The sequence below is a fragment of the Artemia franciscana genome, chromosome 3 (genome assembly GCF_032884065.1).
Source record: "Artemia franciscana chromosome 3, ASM3288406v1, whole genome shotgun sequence".
Lineage (NCBI taxonomy): Eukaryota > Metazoa > Arthropoda > Branchiopoda > Anostraca > Artemiidae > Artemia > Artemia franciscana.
Window position 1 is genome coordinate 25,246,314 of NC_088865.1, and position 17,675 is coordinate 25,263,988.

Sequence of the window (17,675 nt, forward strand, 5' to 3'; positions counted from 1 at the left end):
GGAAACGATTGTCCTTTCAACGTTGGGAGAAATTTCGCAACGTGCATTCAATTCAGAATTTCTATCACTGATGAAGTACAATTGTAAAAATTTATGATTCTCGCCTGAGAATGGTAGAAGGGATCCTGCTCTATGATAAATTTGCCCTTTTACTTTGAAAGTAGACACAAACTGATCTGGATTTTCGATTTGGGCTCCAAACGACGTCATTTGGAAACATGAGTTATATTTTCTGATTTGTTTCAAAAAACGCTTAGATTATGACGTAGTTCCAGTAAGGAAAGTCTTCAATGGCTCTGGTGGTGCAGCCAATAGAGGAAGTTTAACTTTTCCTGAGGCGCAACACATTCCCATTGTTTCACCATTGAATTTCAAGGCCTTGCAATAGGGACAAATTTTAGACATTGTCCCGATTTGAACACATCTACTCAAGCTATAATCATCGACTGGGCTGTACCTGAATGCCAGGCAATAACTTTCAGGTTGCTCTGATTCCTCGGCACGCTTTCTTTTCTTACTTTCTCTATCAGCAGCAAGCCTGATTTCTTGCTGTTCTTGTGATTCCTCGGCACGCCTTCTTTTTTCACTTTCTCTTTTAGCAGCAAGTCTGGTTTCATGTTCCTCTGGTAGTTCCTCGGCACGCCTTCTTTTTTCACTTTCTCTTTTAGCAGCAAGTCTGCTTTCGCGTTGCTCTGGTAGTTCCTCGGCACGCTTTCTGTTCTTCTTTCTCTATCAGCCTCGAGCCTGTTTCCTTGCTGTTCTTTAGATTCCTCGGCACGCTTTCTTTTCTGACTTTCTCTATCAGCAGCAAGTTTTTTGGCATAGACTCTTTGAGCATCTTCCTCGGCTGTTGCCATTGTAAGTTCATTAGTCATTTTAAAGTTAAACATTAATAGATTTCTACGTGAACGCATGTCTTATATATCTTTAATGACGTCACCGTCATAACAAAAATGACGACAACTAACTTGATGACGTCAGTCAACACACAAACATGACGTCACCTGACAGACACATCCACAGACAACTTATTTTTATATATATAGATATACATATGTTTTTAACTACGTAAAACTTGCGAATATACAACATTCTTCGCTGTCCCATTGTCTGTGCATATAAATAGATTGTCAGGTTTACCGACTCTTGAACATGCAACATATAATTGTCCATGGGAAAAACAATCCGCATTCAGGTCTATACCTCATGATTCTAATGATTGCCCTTGAGCTTTGTTTGATGGTGATTGCTAATCGAACATTCTCTGTGTCGCCGTCGTCATTTAAATATCCCCCTGTGCCCCCCGGCGTCCCCGTTGTAGTCGTGTCCCTGTGTCCCGGTCGTCATTTATATTCCCTGTGTCCCGGTCGTCATTTGTGTCCATGTGTCCCGGTCTGCATATACTTTCGTTTTTGAATTGGCATATGATGAAATAAATTTTTGCGTTTTTCCCCTTTTTTTCTTTTTAGTCTTTTTTTGGTCTTTACATTTTTTGTTTTTTTTCTTTTTAGTTTTTTTTGTAGTTTTTACCTTTTTAGTTTTTTTGGTCTTTTTTTAGTTTTTAGTTTTTTACCTTTTTTATTTTTTTTAGTTATGCCTCATGATTCTAATGATTGCCTTTGAGCTTTGTTGATGGTGATAGCTAATCAAACATTCCCTGTGTCCCCATCGTCATTTATTAATCCCCCTGTGACCCCGGGCGTCCCCGTTGTAGTTGTGTCCCTGTGTCCCGGTCGTCATTTATATTCTCTATGTCCCGGTCGTCATTTGTGTCGCGGTGTCCCGGTCTGTATATACATTCATTTTTGAATTGGTATGATGAAATAAATTTTTGTGTTCTTCCCCTTTTTTTCTTTTTAGTTTTTTTTGTTGGTTTTTACCTTTTTTTTAGTTTTTTTAGTTTTTTTTCTTTTTAGTTTTTTGGTAGTTTTTACCTTTTTTTTATTTTTATTTTTTTTAGTTTTGTTTTTCTCCTTTATTTTTAGTTTTTTTCCTTTTTCTATTTTTTTTTCTTTTTTAGTTTTTTTTTAGTTTTTTAGCTTTTTTAGCTTTTTATTAGTTTTTACTTTTTTTTTCTTTTTAGTTTTTTTGCAGTACCTATTTTTACTTTTTTTATTTTTTTTTAGTTTTTAGTTTTGCCTTTTTATTTTTTTTGTAGTTTTTACCTAGCCCAGGTTCGAACCTGCAACCTCTCGGACCTAGAACCTGGAACATAACGCGTAACCAACTCAGCTACTTCGGGCTTGAATACATTCGTTTTTGAATTGGTATATGATGAAATAACTCAGACGTCATATGCGGACAGAAAGACAGACAGACATAACAAACATACAACTTATTTTCAGCTTCCTCGGCTGTTGGCATTGTAGGTTCTTCATTCATTTTACAATTAAACATTTTTCCGTCCACGATCTTCTTACAATTAAAAATTTGTCTTTGAACGATTTTCTTAAATACTATTAATGACGGCATCGTCATAACAAACATGACGACAACTAACTTCATGACGACATGACATGATGACATGACGTCACTCGACAGACACACAGACAACTTATTTATATATATATATATATATATAATATACTAGCTGTTGGGGTGGCGCGAAGCGCCACCCCAAGCCCCCCCCCCCCCCGCGCGCGTAAGTCGTTACGCGCCATATTAGTTACGCGCCATTGTAGTTGTGTCCCTGCGTCCCACCTGTGAATAGATATATATATCTTCTATATATATATATATATATATATCTATATATATATATATATATATATATATATATATATATATATATATATATATATATATATATATATATATATATATATATATATATATATATATATATATATATATATATATATATATATATATATATATATATATATATATATATATATATATATGTTTTTAACTACGTAAAACATGCGAATATACAACATTCTACACTGTCCCATTGTCTATGCATATAAATAGATTGTCAGGTCTACTGACTCTTGAACATGCAACATATAATTGTCCATGGGAAAAACAATCCGTATTCAGATCTATACCTCATTATTCTAATGATGTGTCCCTGTGTTCCGGTCGTCATTTATATTCCCTGTGTCCCGGTCGTCATTTGTGTCCCGGTGTCCCGGTCGTCATTTGTGTCCCGGTGTCCCGGTCTGTAATATCTATTCGAACATTCCCTGTGTCCAGGTCGTCATTTATATATCCTGCCTGTGCCCCCGGCGTCCCCGTTGTAGTTGTGTCCCTGTGTCCCGGTCGTCATTTATATTCCCTGTGTCCCGGTCGTGATTTGTGTCCGGGTTTCCCAGTCTGTGATTTCTCTTTGAGGTTCCCGGTCGTCATTTATATTCCCTGTGTCCCGGTCGTCATTTGTGTCCCGGTGTCCAGGTATGTAATTTCATCAGTTGACAAACATGACGTCAGTCGACAAACAACTTCATGACGCATACAGCTCAATCCTTAAAATGAAGTCAGTCGACAAACATGACGTCGGTCGACACACAAACATGACGTCACTCGACAGACACACACACACACAGACAACTTATTTTTATATATATATATATATATATATATATATATATATATATATATATATATATATATATATATATATATATATATATATATATATATATATATATATATATATATATATATATATATATATATATATATATATATATATATATATATATATATATATATATATATATTCCTCTAAATGAAGGAAAGTCAGGCAGACATGAATCCAGAGTCTTTTTTTCAGGGGGTAGAGCCTATCCTTTTAATCTGGCTTTTAACTTCTCTCTGCAATAGCTGCGTTATATTTTCAAATAGTACCAGGTTAAATGTTAATTTTGATCAGCGGAAAACAAAAACTTCAGCTTCAGAAGAATTTTGAAATGATGAATACACCTCCAGCTAATTCGAGCTAAACCGCCTTCTGCTCACTTTTGGCCATGTGACTAATATTAAACGTTTTGTTTCTCTGTAATTGTATGTGTTAATATGTATCTGTGCGTTGATTTTCAATTCAATCTAGTCTTTTCATTACTTTGTCAATTTACAGTTACTTCAGCAAGACATTTCAATCAAACGATAAATGGATTGTTAGGACACCAACTAATATTTTTAGCCTGGTCATTGGTCATAGCAGAGAGAAATAAAAGGAATAAGCATGCACCTACCTCCCTCCTCCTGAAAGCAGAATATGTAAAAACTAGAATACTCAGTAATATTGTATTTTGTACTACAGTTAATGTCAGTAATTCCCAGCCAGATGGAGTCAAGCTATACGCAACCATCTAATCTAAAGCGTCAGTGTGTTTCCGATAATTGTTAAGGACTGAAGTTTTTTTCCTTGGATGACGACAAACAGGAAATTCTCATTACATAGATCAGTCCATTGTACAAATATTTATACTTAAAGAAGAAAACACTAGCCATATATTACTTAACTGTAAAAAAAGAGAAAGCAAAGGAGTCAATATCATTAAAATACTCAACCCCTCAACTAAACACTAGCTAAACTAGTGTTTAGTTTTAGCTAAACTATAGTTTTTTTTATTATGACAACCCCCCACCAAAACATCGTGTCCGTACATGTTTGATAGAGATTGAATATGGTCAAGATTGAATTTTTTGGGCCAAGATTTTTATTTTGTTAGGTCTCCCTTTATGTCTTTCGGTCAGGGATTAGTCGAAACTTTCAGGAAAAAGTTTTTTTTTTATTGTATTGTAAATATATTACAAAATTGCCTTTAAAGGTAAAGATAAGTTTAATAATAAACTTAACCTTTTTCAGGGCAAAGAGCTATAAGTTCTAGAAGTGAAGAGAAAGTATTTTAGAATTTTAGGTACTAATGGGATTTTGAATAAGATTAAATCTCACTTGACATTAGGTGCCATCATGTGGAAAAAAAATTATATTCAAAACCTTTAAAAAATAACTTGCTATTTCTTATAAAGTTAGAGTATTTCTAAGTGATTCTATTTTATCTTTTAGGTTCAATGACTGTCGAAGGAGCGATTAACGCTTCAAATTTGTCATTTGCTGGGAATATTTCGGCTCATCAAGTAATTGGTTTTGTTAGTTTGATCACAGTCTCTTTCTTGACACTTGGTGTTAACGTCGTTTTTCTTCTGTCAATCAATTCGAACTTGTATTTACCACACATATTGCCTCAGGTAAATTTTTGCTTTGATAAAAAGTTATAATTACCTAAAAATTTTAGATTACAGAAATGTCCTACCGTCCCGTCAAAATAGTAGATGGCATTGTTTTACATTTCGCCAAATGTCAATTTGCGATTTAAGTTGGTTGTCACCTTTAAGAGGACGTTTGAAAAAGATGAATTTATTGGACAATACGAAAAAGAAGATAGAATACTATGACAAAGAGAATGTTTTATGTTTAAATAAGTTTCAAGACCAGAAGACAAAAAAATATTCTTTCTTACAAAAAAAACATTTATTTTTTGTTAAGTTGACTAGAATATTTAATTATATGCATTTAATTATGTCTCAGCTGCTTCCTTTGATGTTTTGTTTATTTTATTTCAAAACCAGCTGATTTTATGCAATTCAAAAAGCTTGACGTTCATAAAATTACAGAAGCATCCATCGGTTCAAATCCTCTAGTCTCATAAAAGACAAAATCAGGTCGTCTGAAACTGTGCCAGACTAGTCTTTTATATTATTTCTGATTTTTTTGGTACTTCTCAAAGAGTTTGGATTTATTTTAGCTATGATATCAGTTTCCACTCATAAAAAGAGGAGAGAGAGGTTTCGTCATTACTAGGTTTTGGTTTTTATTTTTGGAGATTGGATTATCGGGATTTGTTACTGTGTTGAGTGCAGGCTTATCCAGGTACAATGTTAGGACTGCTTGTCAGTGTCTCAGAATTCATGGGTTTGGTAGAAAATAGCATTTTTCATAGGTTTTGACAAGAAAATGATGAAGATTGTTAGTGGAGTTCATTTATCCTTGAGAGAGAACTGGAAAGGTAAACATATTTTGAATACTATGAGGAAAAATAAATAGACTTTGACTAGATTTTATTTTGTTTTTAAACACTTGTAAAATAAAAAAAATTGAAATGAATACTCATGTCAAACTTAAAAGGAATAAAATTACTATATACAGCAGTTCGGCTCCGTAAATGTAAACCTTCTAAAGTATATTCTGTTATTTGCATTTTCTTGAAAACTTCCAGTATTTTGAACAATGTGCTTTAGTTTCCAAAAATCGGCAAAAACTAAAATTACAAATAATCAAGATGACAGGAAAGAACTAATGAAAGTAAAGTAAAATTTTCTTGCATAATGACATTAATTCATGGAAATCTCAGGAATTCAAAGTTTTGTTTAACAATATATTTAATTTTTTCATTTTTATAATTATAGAAATTATTTCAAAAGTAAATTTCTTATCTTCAGTGAAGTGCAAATAACTCATTAGACTTAAGAAGGCTTACCATTAGAGAAGAGGGGGCATATTTTCCCTTTTTCCTTCCGAAACACTAATGGGCTAAAATCTAGAGTCCATTAGTCTGAAATTTTACTACTACTACTTGTAATAAGAGCCAAGCAGAGCCAAGTCACCTAAGATCATCTCATTTGAGCACGCTCCTCCTCCACCAGAATCTATTCAAAGCTTCTTTACAAATGTGTTATAAAACCAACATTACGATCGTGAACTTTGATTTCTTCAAAATTTTATCAAACCAAAAATACGCTGAGGTGTAAATTTAAGATTTCCGTTTAACTGAAATGTACAATTCTAGCGCAAATGCATTTTACATACAATTTAAACATTTTTGTACCCTACGATTTCAACGAGATGATTTATCTGATGTGTCTATAGACGCACAATCGTGAACAAAAATATTCCGTAATAATTTAAAAAGAAATGCGAACACTTATAAAACTGAGTAAACTTTGGAATTTAGCATACAAAATTTCGTCAATGAACTTACCCAAACGATAAAAAAGTTTGAGAAACCCAAAACAAGCAAATCCTACAAAAAATAAAATTTCCATAAGTTTGAGCGCTTAAGAAAATTGAAATATAAGAAAATGGAACATTAAATTTAAATAGGATTATATTTGAAAGGTGACTTGAAAACCTGCATCCTTATTTAATTTTCTTCTCTGCAAGGACTTCACTAGAATTATGATTGACGGAATATCTGTTCGTTCTTTTTCTTTTTAATGTCCAATATACCTTCACCCTGACTATGCTCTTGAGAGCTTATGACTGTTGTTTTGGGGTATAAAATAACACCGATGATTGACCAGCTGATTCAAGAGAAAGAAAATATATCACTAAAAGCTTGTTATTTATCTATCACATGGAAGCTGGTCGCAATTTTTTGTTTCACGAAAAACTCCTCCAGATATCCACAGTTAATGTTGAATAAATCGATATTTGTGCACACTGAAAAGAATGAGAAACAAAATTGTCTTTCAATATTCATTAGGGTTATACATCGTGAATTGTTGGGGTGTAAATCCCCATTGAGGAGCAGTGGTGAAACACCTCAAAGTTTTAGTCAGAAAACCATTTAGATGTAACATATTTAAACGTAGAAGAAGAAAAAATAGGTTTTACGTGAAAATTGTTTTTGAAAAATTATCCTATCCGAAATTCTCATCACTTGAACTTTAAAATAAGTTAGCACCAATAGATTAAACAGAAAATGCTTAATCAGCGAAATTGAAAGCTGAAGATAGATTTAATAAATATATTGTTCACTATACTGTAGCATGTATTTATAATTTTGGTCTTATTCTTTAACAGCCTAAGGGATTATGTCTCCCTTGGAGGTGAGTTCAGAGTTTCAAGCAACACTATTTATAAAAGTTTTATTTTCGTTATTTGGGAGCTGCATGTTGAATAATTTCGTACAATAGCTGGCCGAATCGGATGAAGTTCCGATTCCTTCATCAATGATTTGGACCTTATGGACGCAGGGCAATCTTTCGGGCCAATCTTCCAAAAGTACTTACAGTTATTGATTTTTTTTTTTTTTTTATACACCTTCTTATTTTGCGAAGTAGCCCCATCCTTCTAAAAAAAAATTCTTCATACGTTCTTAGGTGCAATGTTAGAGGCCCTATTAAGTTTATTAAGTTTATTAAGTTTTTTAAAGAATAAACTAGCAGTTTCTTATATGACAATAAAGGAAAGTAATGGATCTAAAAGACATTTGGACTTAACAGAGAGACACTTAATCTATGAAAATGAATTGGTGAAAGAAGCCCCTTTTAGAAGCTCTGTGCATAAAATAGCATTTTTTAGTTATTTTCTGAGAGCGAACTGTTTTCTTTTGCGAACCACATAACTCTCTAAGGTCAAAGTCTTAACTGGAATAAGACTTCAACTGGTATAAGCGTTAATACATATTTGGGATCTAGAAAAAACGGGGGGGGGGCTAGGACTAACCTTCTTAAATTCTAAGGATTGGTACAACTGTCACAGATGCATCAAACGTAGGGAGAAATTTTTCCAAGATTATCCAGTATGACCTCTAGGGAATATGGAGTAACCTAGGCTAAAAAGTGCAACTTGGTTGCACCTACAGAGTAATATTTTTCTGGAGTTATGAATGGATCACCCATGACTGGTACAAAGGATGTTCCTGAGTCTCTAGCTCTAAGGCTAGAAACTATAATTTTTTCATAATTTTTTCTTAAAATTCCGGAAAAGTTATTTACCCCAATTCTCAAGTGATTTTCAACTGCTATCACAATGACTATGACTGACATGAAATTCTTGCTTGTATGGGTATTAAAGTTCTTTTTCCGACCAAACCCCTCGCTGCTAGATTTCTGGACCAATGATACCGCAGTTCAGTGATGATTAGGCTCTCCTTCAAAAGCCAGAGCTTTAAGACTAGATTACTTTGCAGTAACAATCGTCTAATTTCTTTATTTTAAGAAGAAGTAGTACCGTACTTTTGCAATCCAAACGGAGGCCGGGACCAGTAAATGGTTTGAAGAAGGGGGTAAGTCCAACTGTGAGAGAGAACTAGTTATGATTTGATGGGTTAGTAGATGCGCGAGCAAAGGACTGCTTTTTATTGGCCCAGGTTCCGCAATCTACCGATGAAGACAGAAAATAGGTTGTCAGCGATTTAAATACGTTGTTTTAAATGTTAAAAGAATATTAGTGATTTGGTCTTCTGTTGCAAAACAGTTCGTCAGGAACAAACTACTACTAAAAAATTCCATAACGTGCCTTTACTATTGATTTGGAAAAAAGTAGGAAAATGGACATTTTTTAGGTATTTGACCAAAACCTTCAGGATAGAAACAAAATAAATAATGGTCATTAAGATATATGCCAAAAGCCGTGTTCACTAAACTTAGTTAGGAATGATAATAACTTCCTATTTATGTATTTTTGGAATTATGGATCAATTCAGAGAGTCTGAAAGAGGAGGCTTGGGGGTCATTAAGCATTTATGATCAGCATATCAATCAGAAGAGGCAGCAAATCCTTTTTAAAGCTGATGCAAAGTAAGTATTAGACTTACTAGTACTTACTAAAGCCGTCCTGGGATTTGCACCTGATCCAAAGCATGCCAGGAGGTGGATGGCGGGAAGGATTTCAAAATCTATTATAAGTTGAATAAATACTAGATCAGCAAGTGGAAATCAACGTAATCTGGAATTTGCACTCGATATCATCTAGGCCCTACTCGAGTAAACAAAATCTGGATTTGTGTTTCAAAATAGTACAAAAGGCACTCTGACTATGCGTAACCTTTACCTTGAATTAATTGAAATGATATTTTTCGCAAAAGTAGTTTTGCAGGGAAAAGCCATGGAAAAGGGAAAAGAGTAGTTTTTCCAGGGAAAAGTCATGGAAAAGGGAAAAGAGTAGTTTTTTCAGGGAAAAGTAAAAGTAAAAGAGAGAAAAGTTAAATCAAAAGATAAGCAGAAGTAAAGCCAATTTATTTTTTGAGCGCAGAACTACCATAAAGCAGCATCAAATAATTGAAATACCATTGGTTCTCATTGATGCGATTTTTTTTTTAAAGCAAAACGGCTCACGGATAGCTGATGCAGGAAAATCACAAAAATATTCACACAGAAACGTATCACTGCAGCCGTTGAAGTGCAAAAACTGTTATGAAATATGTAAACAACAATTACGTAAGAATGGGCTAAATGAAGTTCTAGAAGGGATAACATATATTAATTTAGGCTACCTATGCCTAATCAAAAATATAATTCTAATCTTGAATGCTCTTTTTTCTATAAAACATCTCCGCTGGCGTTAAGGATTAAAATCTTGGATAAAAAGGGAGCAACCCTCTTGTTCTTTTTCAAAAACTATTGTAAAACTTCTGATAAAAATGATGAATTTCTCAGTTATTTGTAATTTATGATTCTAAAAAGCTTTCAATTCAGAATAACTGGTGCGATTTTCATCGGCCCAGTAGAAATATTTCAACGCAGCCGCTGAACCGCTGTGACACATAAACTTGCTGCAAAAAAACAAAGCAGATTTGTTTGTTCGTGCAAAAATTGTCGCTTTCGCGTGAAATCGCATCAGTGGGAACCAGGGGTTAAACCAAAAGTGAACAAAAATTGGAATAAATTTCCGAGTTTTACCCAAACAAACAGAAACTACCGCAAAAAGGTGTAGGGTAACGTCCCCCGTGGTTTCTAAAGACCATAACATAATTTACACTTCACTGAAAACAACTCTTATTTCTAGCATTGTTTCTATCTCTCATAACGATGCTAAATAAATAAAAAAGAATCAGCATCATAACTATTATTAATGAAAAAACAAATGAATATGGTTCGATAGCTTAATGTATATGTTGATATTCATTCCTGAAATTCTTAATCAGATTGGATTTATTTAAGTTAAAAAAGAGAAAACAATTGAAATGTATTTTGTTGTCAGTAGATTGTAAATTAAGTGCTGGTCTTTAGAAGGGAAGGGGATGTCAGTCCTAGTATATGTTACCTACTGTTTGTTACCACTCGTTTTGAGTTTGACATGGTTATTTATTGGAATCTCTTTAGGTTTCGGGATTTATTTATTTTTTATAGCTGATTCATGATATTTTTACGCTTGAAAATTTATTTGACTTTATTTCTGCTCATCTCTGGTTTGATGTAGTCCTTTATTTGTCTTCAAAAAATACCTTTTGTGGAAAAGGCTTTTTAAAACTAAGTTCTTTATCATAGGTTAGGAAAATATTTTTTAAAATAGTTTTTGTTTTTTCTATAAGAAGCCACATTTTGGTTTACTGTTTCTGAGTTGGAGAAAAATTTGCAGCAACTTTTAATAATAAATGTACTGTAATGTTTTGGATTGATCGGTACGGATCTTACAAAATCCATCACTTTATTGGAGAGAAATGTCGCGTCTACCCCTCCCAGAACGAGTCACTCCTGATCATCAGATTTATTATATCTCACCGTCCCCGTCATGAATTAAGTCTCAAGCCAATGCCATGATGAATAGTTGCTCCCAATAAAAATCAATGCAAATCCCAAGGTAAATCTATGTTCTATAGAGTAGCAAAAAGTACTTTCTAGCAATATATCAAGTTCACGTAAAAACAAGGATAACTCGTCAACACCCCATTTTTCCTTGTATAATTGTCCATACATAATAGTGTGAGAACAGAAACATTACTTACTTATCTGAAAGGCACCAATAATAAACCAAAAAATAGAGAAAACTATAAACCAAATGTGTTTTTTCTTATACAAGCCTTGATTTTCAGGCTTGACGAAAATATAGCAAATTAAAGAACTCGATATAAGCTCTGGAAATGTTTTCATTGACTATCATTGAAACATTCAATAGAAATACTTATATATAATTTTAATGAAGAATTTAGGCTCTTTATTGGCCCAGGTTCCGCAATCTACCGATGAAGACAGAAAATAGGTTGTCAGTGATTTAAAAGCGTTGTTTTAAATGTTGAACAAATTTTAGTTACCAAAGAAACAAAGGCAAAAGAAACAAAAAAAAATCGAGTTTACCGACGATTCCAGAGACTTTAAAGACAACGTTGGAAGCGCCCACAGCGATACCCATTCCTGTGCTCGATATAAGCTTCGGGATACTTTTTCGATAAGAACACGATATAAGCTTTGAAAACGCTTGAATTGACTATCATTGAAATATTCAATAGAAATATTTCATTAAAATATTTCACTCACTTATATATAATTTTAATGAAAAATACAAATCATTGAAATATTCAATTGAAATATTTCATTAAAATTTTTCACTGACTTATACATAATTTCAATGGTCTTTTTTCTTACAGACACGGTGTATGGTCACGTCCCTTGTGTTTAATGAGCTTGTTGAAGTAGTGTTAGTGACAGTCCTTGGATCACTGGCAACGCTGATAGGATTTTTGCCATATGGAGAATCATTTTGCGGGATACAGGTAACTTCTGAATTGCTTAGTTTTCTTTGCTAAAAGTAAAATAAATCAATTAAGTAAAATAAATGGAGAAAAGGTTAATGCATTACTTCAAGAAAATTTATATTTAATCGTTTAAACAGAAATACCCGTATTTACCTGGTTCTGAGATACTTTTTTTCCATTTGAGATCCATAAAGAAAGAGAATATTCAGCAAATCTAACCACTTGAACAAATACCATTTATATTCAATTTACAAAATTGTTAAACGGGGACCCCTACCTCAGGTCAAAAAATGGTAATATATTCTATGAAAAATCAACATTCAATATTCAAGGATCGATTGGAATTAGCAAAATGAATTAGCACGAGTATCATTTGCTTTTTACTGAAAGTAATGAATATTTTGAGTAATTTCTCTTTTATTATAATAACATTGAAAAATAAATAGATTAAAGAAGACTATCCAAATTAATGCGATTATGTTTACTATATATTTTTTTATATTTTCTAATATCAATCTAGTTCCATCCGGCTGATATACACTAAAGTTATATTCATACTTTCTTTATTCTAAATTTTTACTCCTTTAATTGCAAAAAAGAAGCGAATAGGTCTGTCATCGCAAAACTTCACTTCAAAGAACAAAATTGATTTCGTAAAAAACTAAAACTATTCATTTCCATTGCTCATTGTACACCATTTTCTGTACGTTTAAATGAAATACACCGAAAAAGAAGAATTTAGGCAAAAGAGGACATTTTTTTGAATTTAAGAAAAAAGAAAGAATTACAAGAGAGCGTAGCAGAAATTAGCTTAATGGCTGGGTATGAGGAGGGTGCTATAGAGTGGAGCTATTTAGGTAGATATTTTTGTCAAGAAGGGCATTTCTGTGGTTTGAAATGGAACACATTTTTACTGTAACCTTATTCATTGAAATGAAGATTCTGTTTTATACCGTATTTTGCCTTTATAATCGAATATTAGTATACAAATCACCAATACAAACTACAAAGCCTATTATACAGGTTCGACAGTTTTAATACATATATAGTGGCTAATCTTCTTATTTTTTCTTTTATTCTAGGCTGTTGTCTGGGGGTCTCTGGGACAGCATAGAACACTAATAATCATAATGATTGCCTTTGAAAGATATGTCGACACTATGTGCCCTAGTACATTTGGACCCATAGCCGCACAGCGGGTAATTGAAATCTTTATTATGGTGTAGTTTTAAGATTGATGCTACTGCTCCTATATAATTAATTTATATTATTACTACTGATTCAAGAATGAACAGTTTGAAAATTGGAAGACTTCTGAATAATAGAAATTCTGTATTAAAATTTTGCAAATATAATTTATCTTATTCTTCTCGATTTGCTAAGAAAAGAGGTTACTCTATCTTTTCCTAGAAGAATAATTGACCAATTTTCAAAAGTTGACATCCTGAATTTAAGTCTGCTGAGGTCATCCAAAAGTCATATTGCTGCATCATAAGAATTTCCAGAACATATTTTTTTTTTTTTTTTTTTTTTTTTTTTTTTAACTCTTGCTAAAGACCGGTAGTTTGTACACACCAGTTGCTATTCATCCTACATGCAGTAATATTGCGATTTCCAAAATTTCGAAAATGATGAAATTTCCAAGCATCTCGAAAACCAGACAATGTTTTGAAGGATTAAACCAATCGACGTACCACCCCAAGTTTAACAGGGTAGCTAACCATGTAAACCGCAGGTGGACAAACATTTTTAAATAACACCTTTTAGTTGTTTTTTTTTTTTTGTAACAACTTTCCTTTAGCTCCGTTCATTTCAAAACAATTTTCTTTTCGTTTTTTTACCGTATTCTTTATTAATCTCATTGAGGAATCATTACAGTATTAGGTAAACATCTCAAGCTTAGATAGAAATACAGCTTTTGATATAAACTTAATCAGTGCAGCTTTTCATGTAGAATAATTAATACAGTGTATATGTGTAGGACATTTGTAGGTGGAAAAAGGCAACTTAAAATAATAACATGAAAAAATAATGATATAAAATAAAAGTTTGTTGTAGGCGAAGAAAAATATCATAATCTATGTAAATGCAAGCACTTAGTAAGAAGCGACATGTCACCATGTGTTGTTTATTTTATGAATTAATTATATGAAATAGAATATCGTGGGAAGTTCAGGAAAAGCTCAATCGATCCGAATTTCCAAGACACAGTATCTTCTTTTAGTAACAGAATTGAGTGAAGGGCTCCAAGCCACAATTTTTTCAGAATTCGTGCCAGATGCCCCAGTATCGGGCCTGACCCAAAATTTAATATAGTCGTTTTTATCAAAATGGTTGAAAAGTTTAAGAAATATGCCTTTGGGTGTACGCAGCTCGAGGATGCTAAATTGTGGTAATGCCATCTTTGAAACAATTAGGCTAAGAGTCTGCAGTGATTGTTTCAATTAATTTTATTAATTATTTGTTTTTTATTGTTTTAAAAAGTAGAGTTGCGAGAAAGAATCAAACTTTAGCGCAAGGAGCGGGGCGTCGAGGAGGAAAAACCCCTTTCATATAAGGAGTAATTTCTGTTCGTTTTAAGTTTTAATGTCGCTCCTTACTTTCATTTCAAAAAACTTGTTTTTTTTTATTTAATTTCTGAAAGTTTTTGAATTAATGCATGTCTGATTTTGGCTCTCCGTACATAAATTATTAAAATGAAATTTGCATATTAATTCTTTTTTTGGCTAAATGGCTTTCTCTTAGTTTTGATCAGACGATTTTGAGGAATAAGGGGTGGGGAAGGAGGCCTAGTTGTCCTCCAATTTTTTGGTTACTTAAAAAGGCAACTAGATCTTTTAATTTTTAACGAACGTTTTTATTAGTAAAAAAATACGCAACTTAAGAATTAACTTACGTAACAAACTTTTATATTCTTATATTTTTGATTATATTTGAGGGGGTTAGTCCCCTCGTTAATACCTCGCTCTTCACACTAAATCTTGTTTTGTCCCAATTCTTTAAGAATGACCCCTGAATCAGAAAGGCCGTAGAATAAATAGTTGAAATTACTTAAAAAATTTTTAGCATAAAGAGTGAAGTATTTATCTCCTCCTAAATACCTCGCTCTTTATGCTAAAGTATTTTTAGAACCCCTCATATGCGTAATAATCTCTGTTCGTTTTAAGTTTTGATGCTTCTCGTTACTTTCAATTGAAAAAACTTTTTCATGTTTATATTTTCATTGTTTGTTTTTTTATAGTAATGCTAGAAAGTCCTGCGCCCTTTTGATTGAATTTCTCTTCCCCCATGAAATATTCCTCCAAGAAAAGATCCTCCCATATAGCCCCCTCCCCTGAACCCCACACCCAAACCAAACAAATCCCCCTGATAACGTCGGTACACTTCCCAGTAACCATTACTGTATGTAAACATTGGCCAAAGTTTGTAACTTGCAGCCCCTCTCCCAGAGACTGTGGGGGGTACGTCATCCCCGAAGACATAGTTATTATGGTTTTAGACTATGCGGAACAAAATGGCTATCTCAAAATTTTGATCCGTTGACTTTCGTAAAAAATGAGCGTGGGAGGGGGCCTAGGTGCCCTCCAATTTTTTTGGTCACTTATAAAGGGCACTAGAACTTTTCATTTCCGTTAGAATGAGCCCTCTTGCGACATTCTAGGACACCTTGGTCGATACGATGACCCCTGGGAAAAAAACAACAAAAAAACAAATAAACACGCACCCGTGATTTGTCTTCTGGCAAAAAATACGAAATTCCACATTTTTGCAGATTGGACCTTGAAATTTTTTCTATAGGGTTCTCTGATACGCTGAAACCGATGGTGCGAATTTCGTTAAGATCCTATGACTTTTAGGGGGTGTTGCCCCCTATTTTCTAAAATAAGGCAAATTTTCTCAGGCTCGTAACTTCTGATGACAAAGACTAAATTTAATGAAACTTATATATTTAAAATCAGCATAAAAATCTGATTCTTTTGATATATCTTTTAGCATTGAAATTCGCTATTGAGCCGGGTCGCTCCTTACTACACAGTTCGTTACCACGAACTGTTTGAAAAACATATACTTCCGGAGCACATGTTCCTACCATGAAATGAAAATGCTCAAAAGATTTGGCTTTAAGTTTGATTAAATAAAAAAAAAACAAGTTTCTTTTTAACTGAAAGTAAGGAGCGACATTAAAACTTAAAACGAGCAGAAATTACCCCGAACATGAAAGGGGATGTTCCCTCTTTAACGCCCCGCTTTTTACGGTAAAGTTTGACTCTTTCTCTCAACTCTACTTTTTAAAACAGTAAAAACTTTAGCGTAAAGAGCAAGGCGCTTGAGAGGGAACATTCTTTTTCGTATACGGGGAATTTCTGCTCGTTTTAAGTTTTAATGTCGCTCCTTACTTTCAGTTAAAAAAAAATTGTTTTTTTAATTTAATTTCTGAACGTTTTTTAGTTAATCCATGTTTTGATTTCGGCTCTCCGCAGATGAATAATTAAAGCGAAATTTGCATATTTATTTATTTGGCTAAATGGCTTTCCCATAGTTTTGATCGAATGATTTTGAGAAAAAGGAGGGTGAGGAGGCCGAGTTGCCCTCCAACTTTTTGGGTACTTAAAAAGGCAACTAGAACTTTTAATTTTAAGAACGTTTTCATTAGTAAAATATATACGTAACTTACGAATTAGCTTACGTAACAAACTTCTATATTCGTATGTTTTTATTACGTATATGAGAGGGTTCACCCACTCGTTAATACCTCGCTCTTTACACTAAAGCTTAAATGTTTCCCCTGAATCACAAAGGCCGTAGAATAAATAGTTGAAATTACTAAAAATACTTTAGCGTAAAGAGTGAGGTATTAGGAGAACCCCTAATATGCGTAATATTTTCTGTTCGTTTTAAGTTTTAATGCTACTCCTTACTTTCAGTTAAAAAAAACTTTTTCATATTTATTTTTTCATTGTTTTTTTAAATAATGCTAGAAAATGCTGCGCCCCTTCATGGAAATCTTCTTCCCCCATGACAAATTCCTCCATGGAATGTTTCCCCCACATAACCCCCTCTTCCCAACCCCTCCTCCCAACCAAAAAATCCCCCTGAAAACGTCTGTACACTTACCAATAACCATTACAATATGCAAACACTGGTCAAAGTTTGTAACTTGCAGCCCCTCCCATGGGGACTTTGGGGAGTGACATAGTTATTAGGCATAGTTATTAGATTTTTCGACTATGCTGAATAAAATGCTAT

General features: G+C 33.3%; 1 protein-coding gene across 5 annotated transcripts in view; it reads left to right on the forward strand.

Annotated features, from left to right (window-relative positions):
• The window catches only part of LOC136024631 (muscarinic acetylcholine receptor M2-like), a 101,289-nt gene that overhangs the window by 64,034 nt on the left and 19,580 nt on the right, over positions 1-17,675 (forward strand). For 4 of the 5 annotated variants that reach the window (XM_065700063.1, XM_065700061.1, XM_065700059.1 and 1 more), the window contains exons 2-4: positions 5,018-5,199; positions 12,321-12,446; positions 13,511-13,627. In XM_065700063.1, coding sequence (XP_065556135.1) covers positions 5,023-5,199; positions 12,321-12,446; positions 13,511-13,627 — 420 coding nt within the window. In that variant the 5' untranslated portion in view covers positions 5,018-5,022. The remainder of the gene's footprint in view (positions 1-5,017; positions 5,200-12,320; positions 12,447-13,510; positions 13,628-17,675) is intronic. The other variant, XM_065700064.1, reaches the window with a different exon arrangement.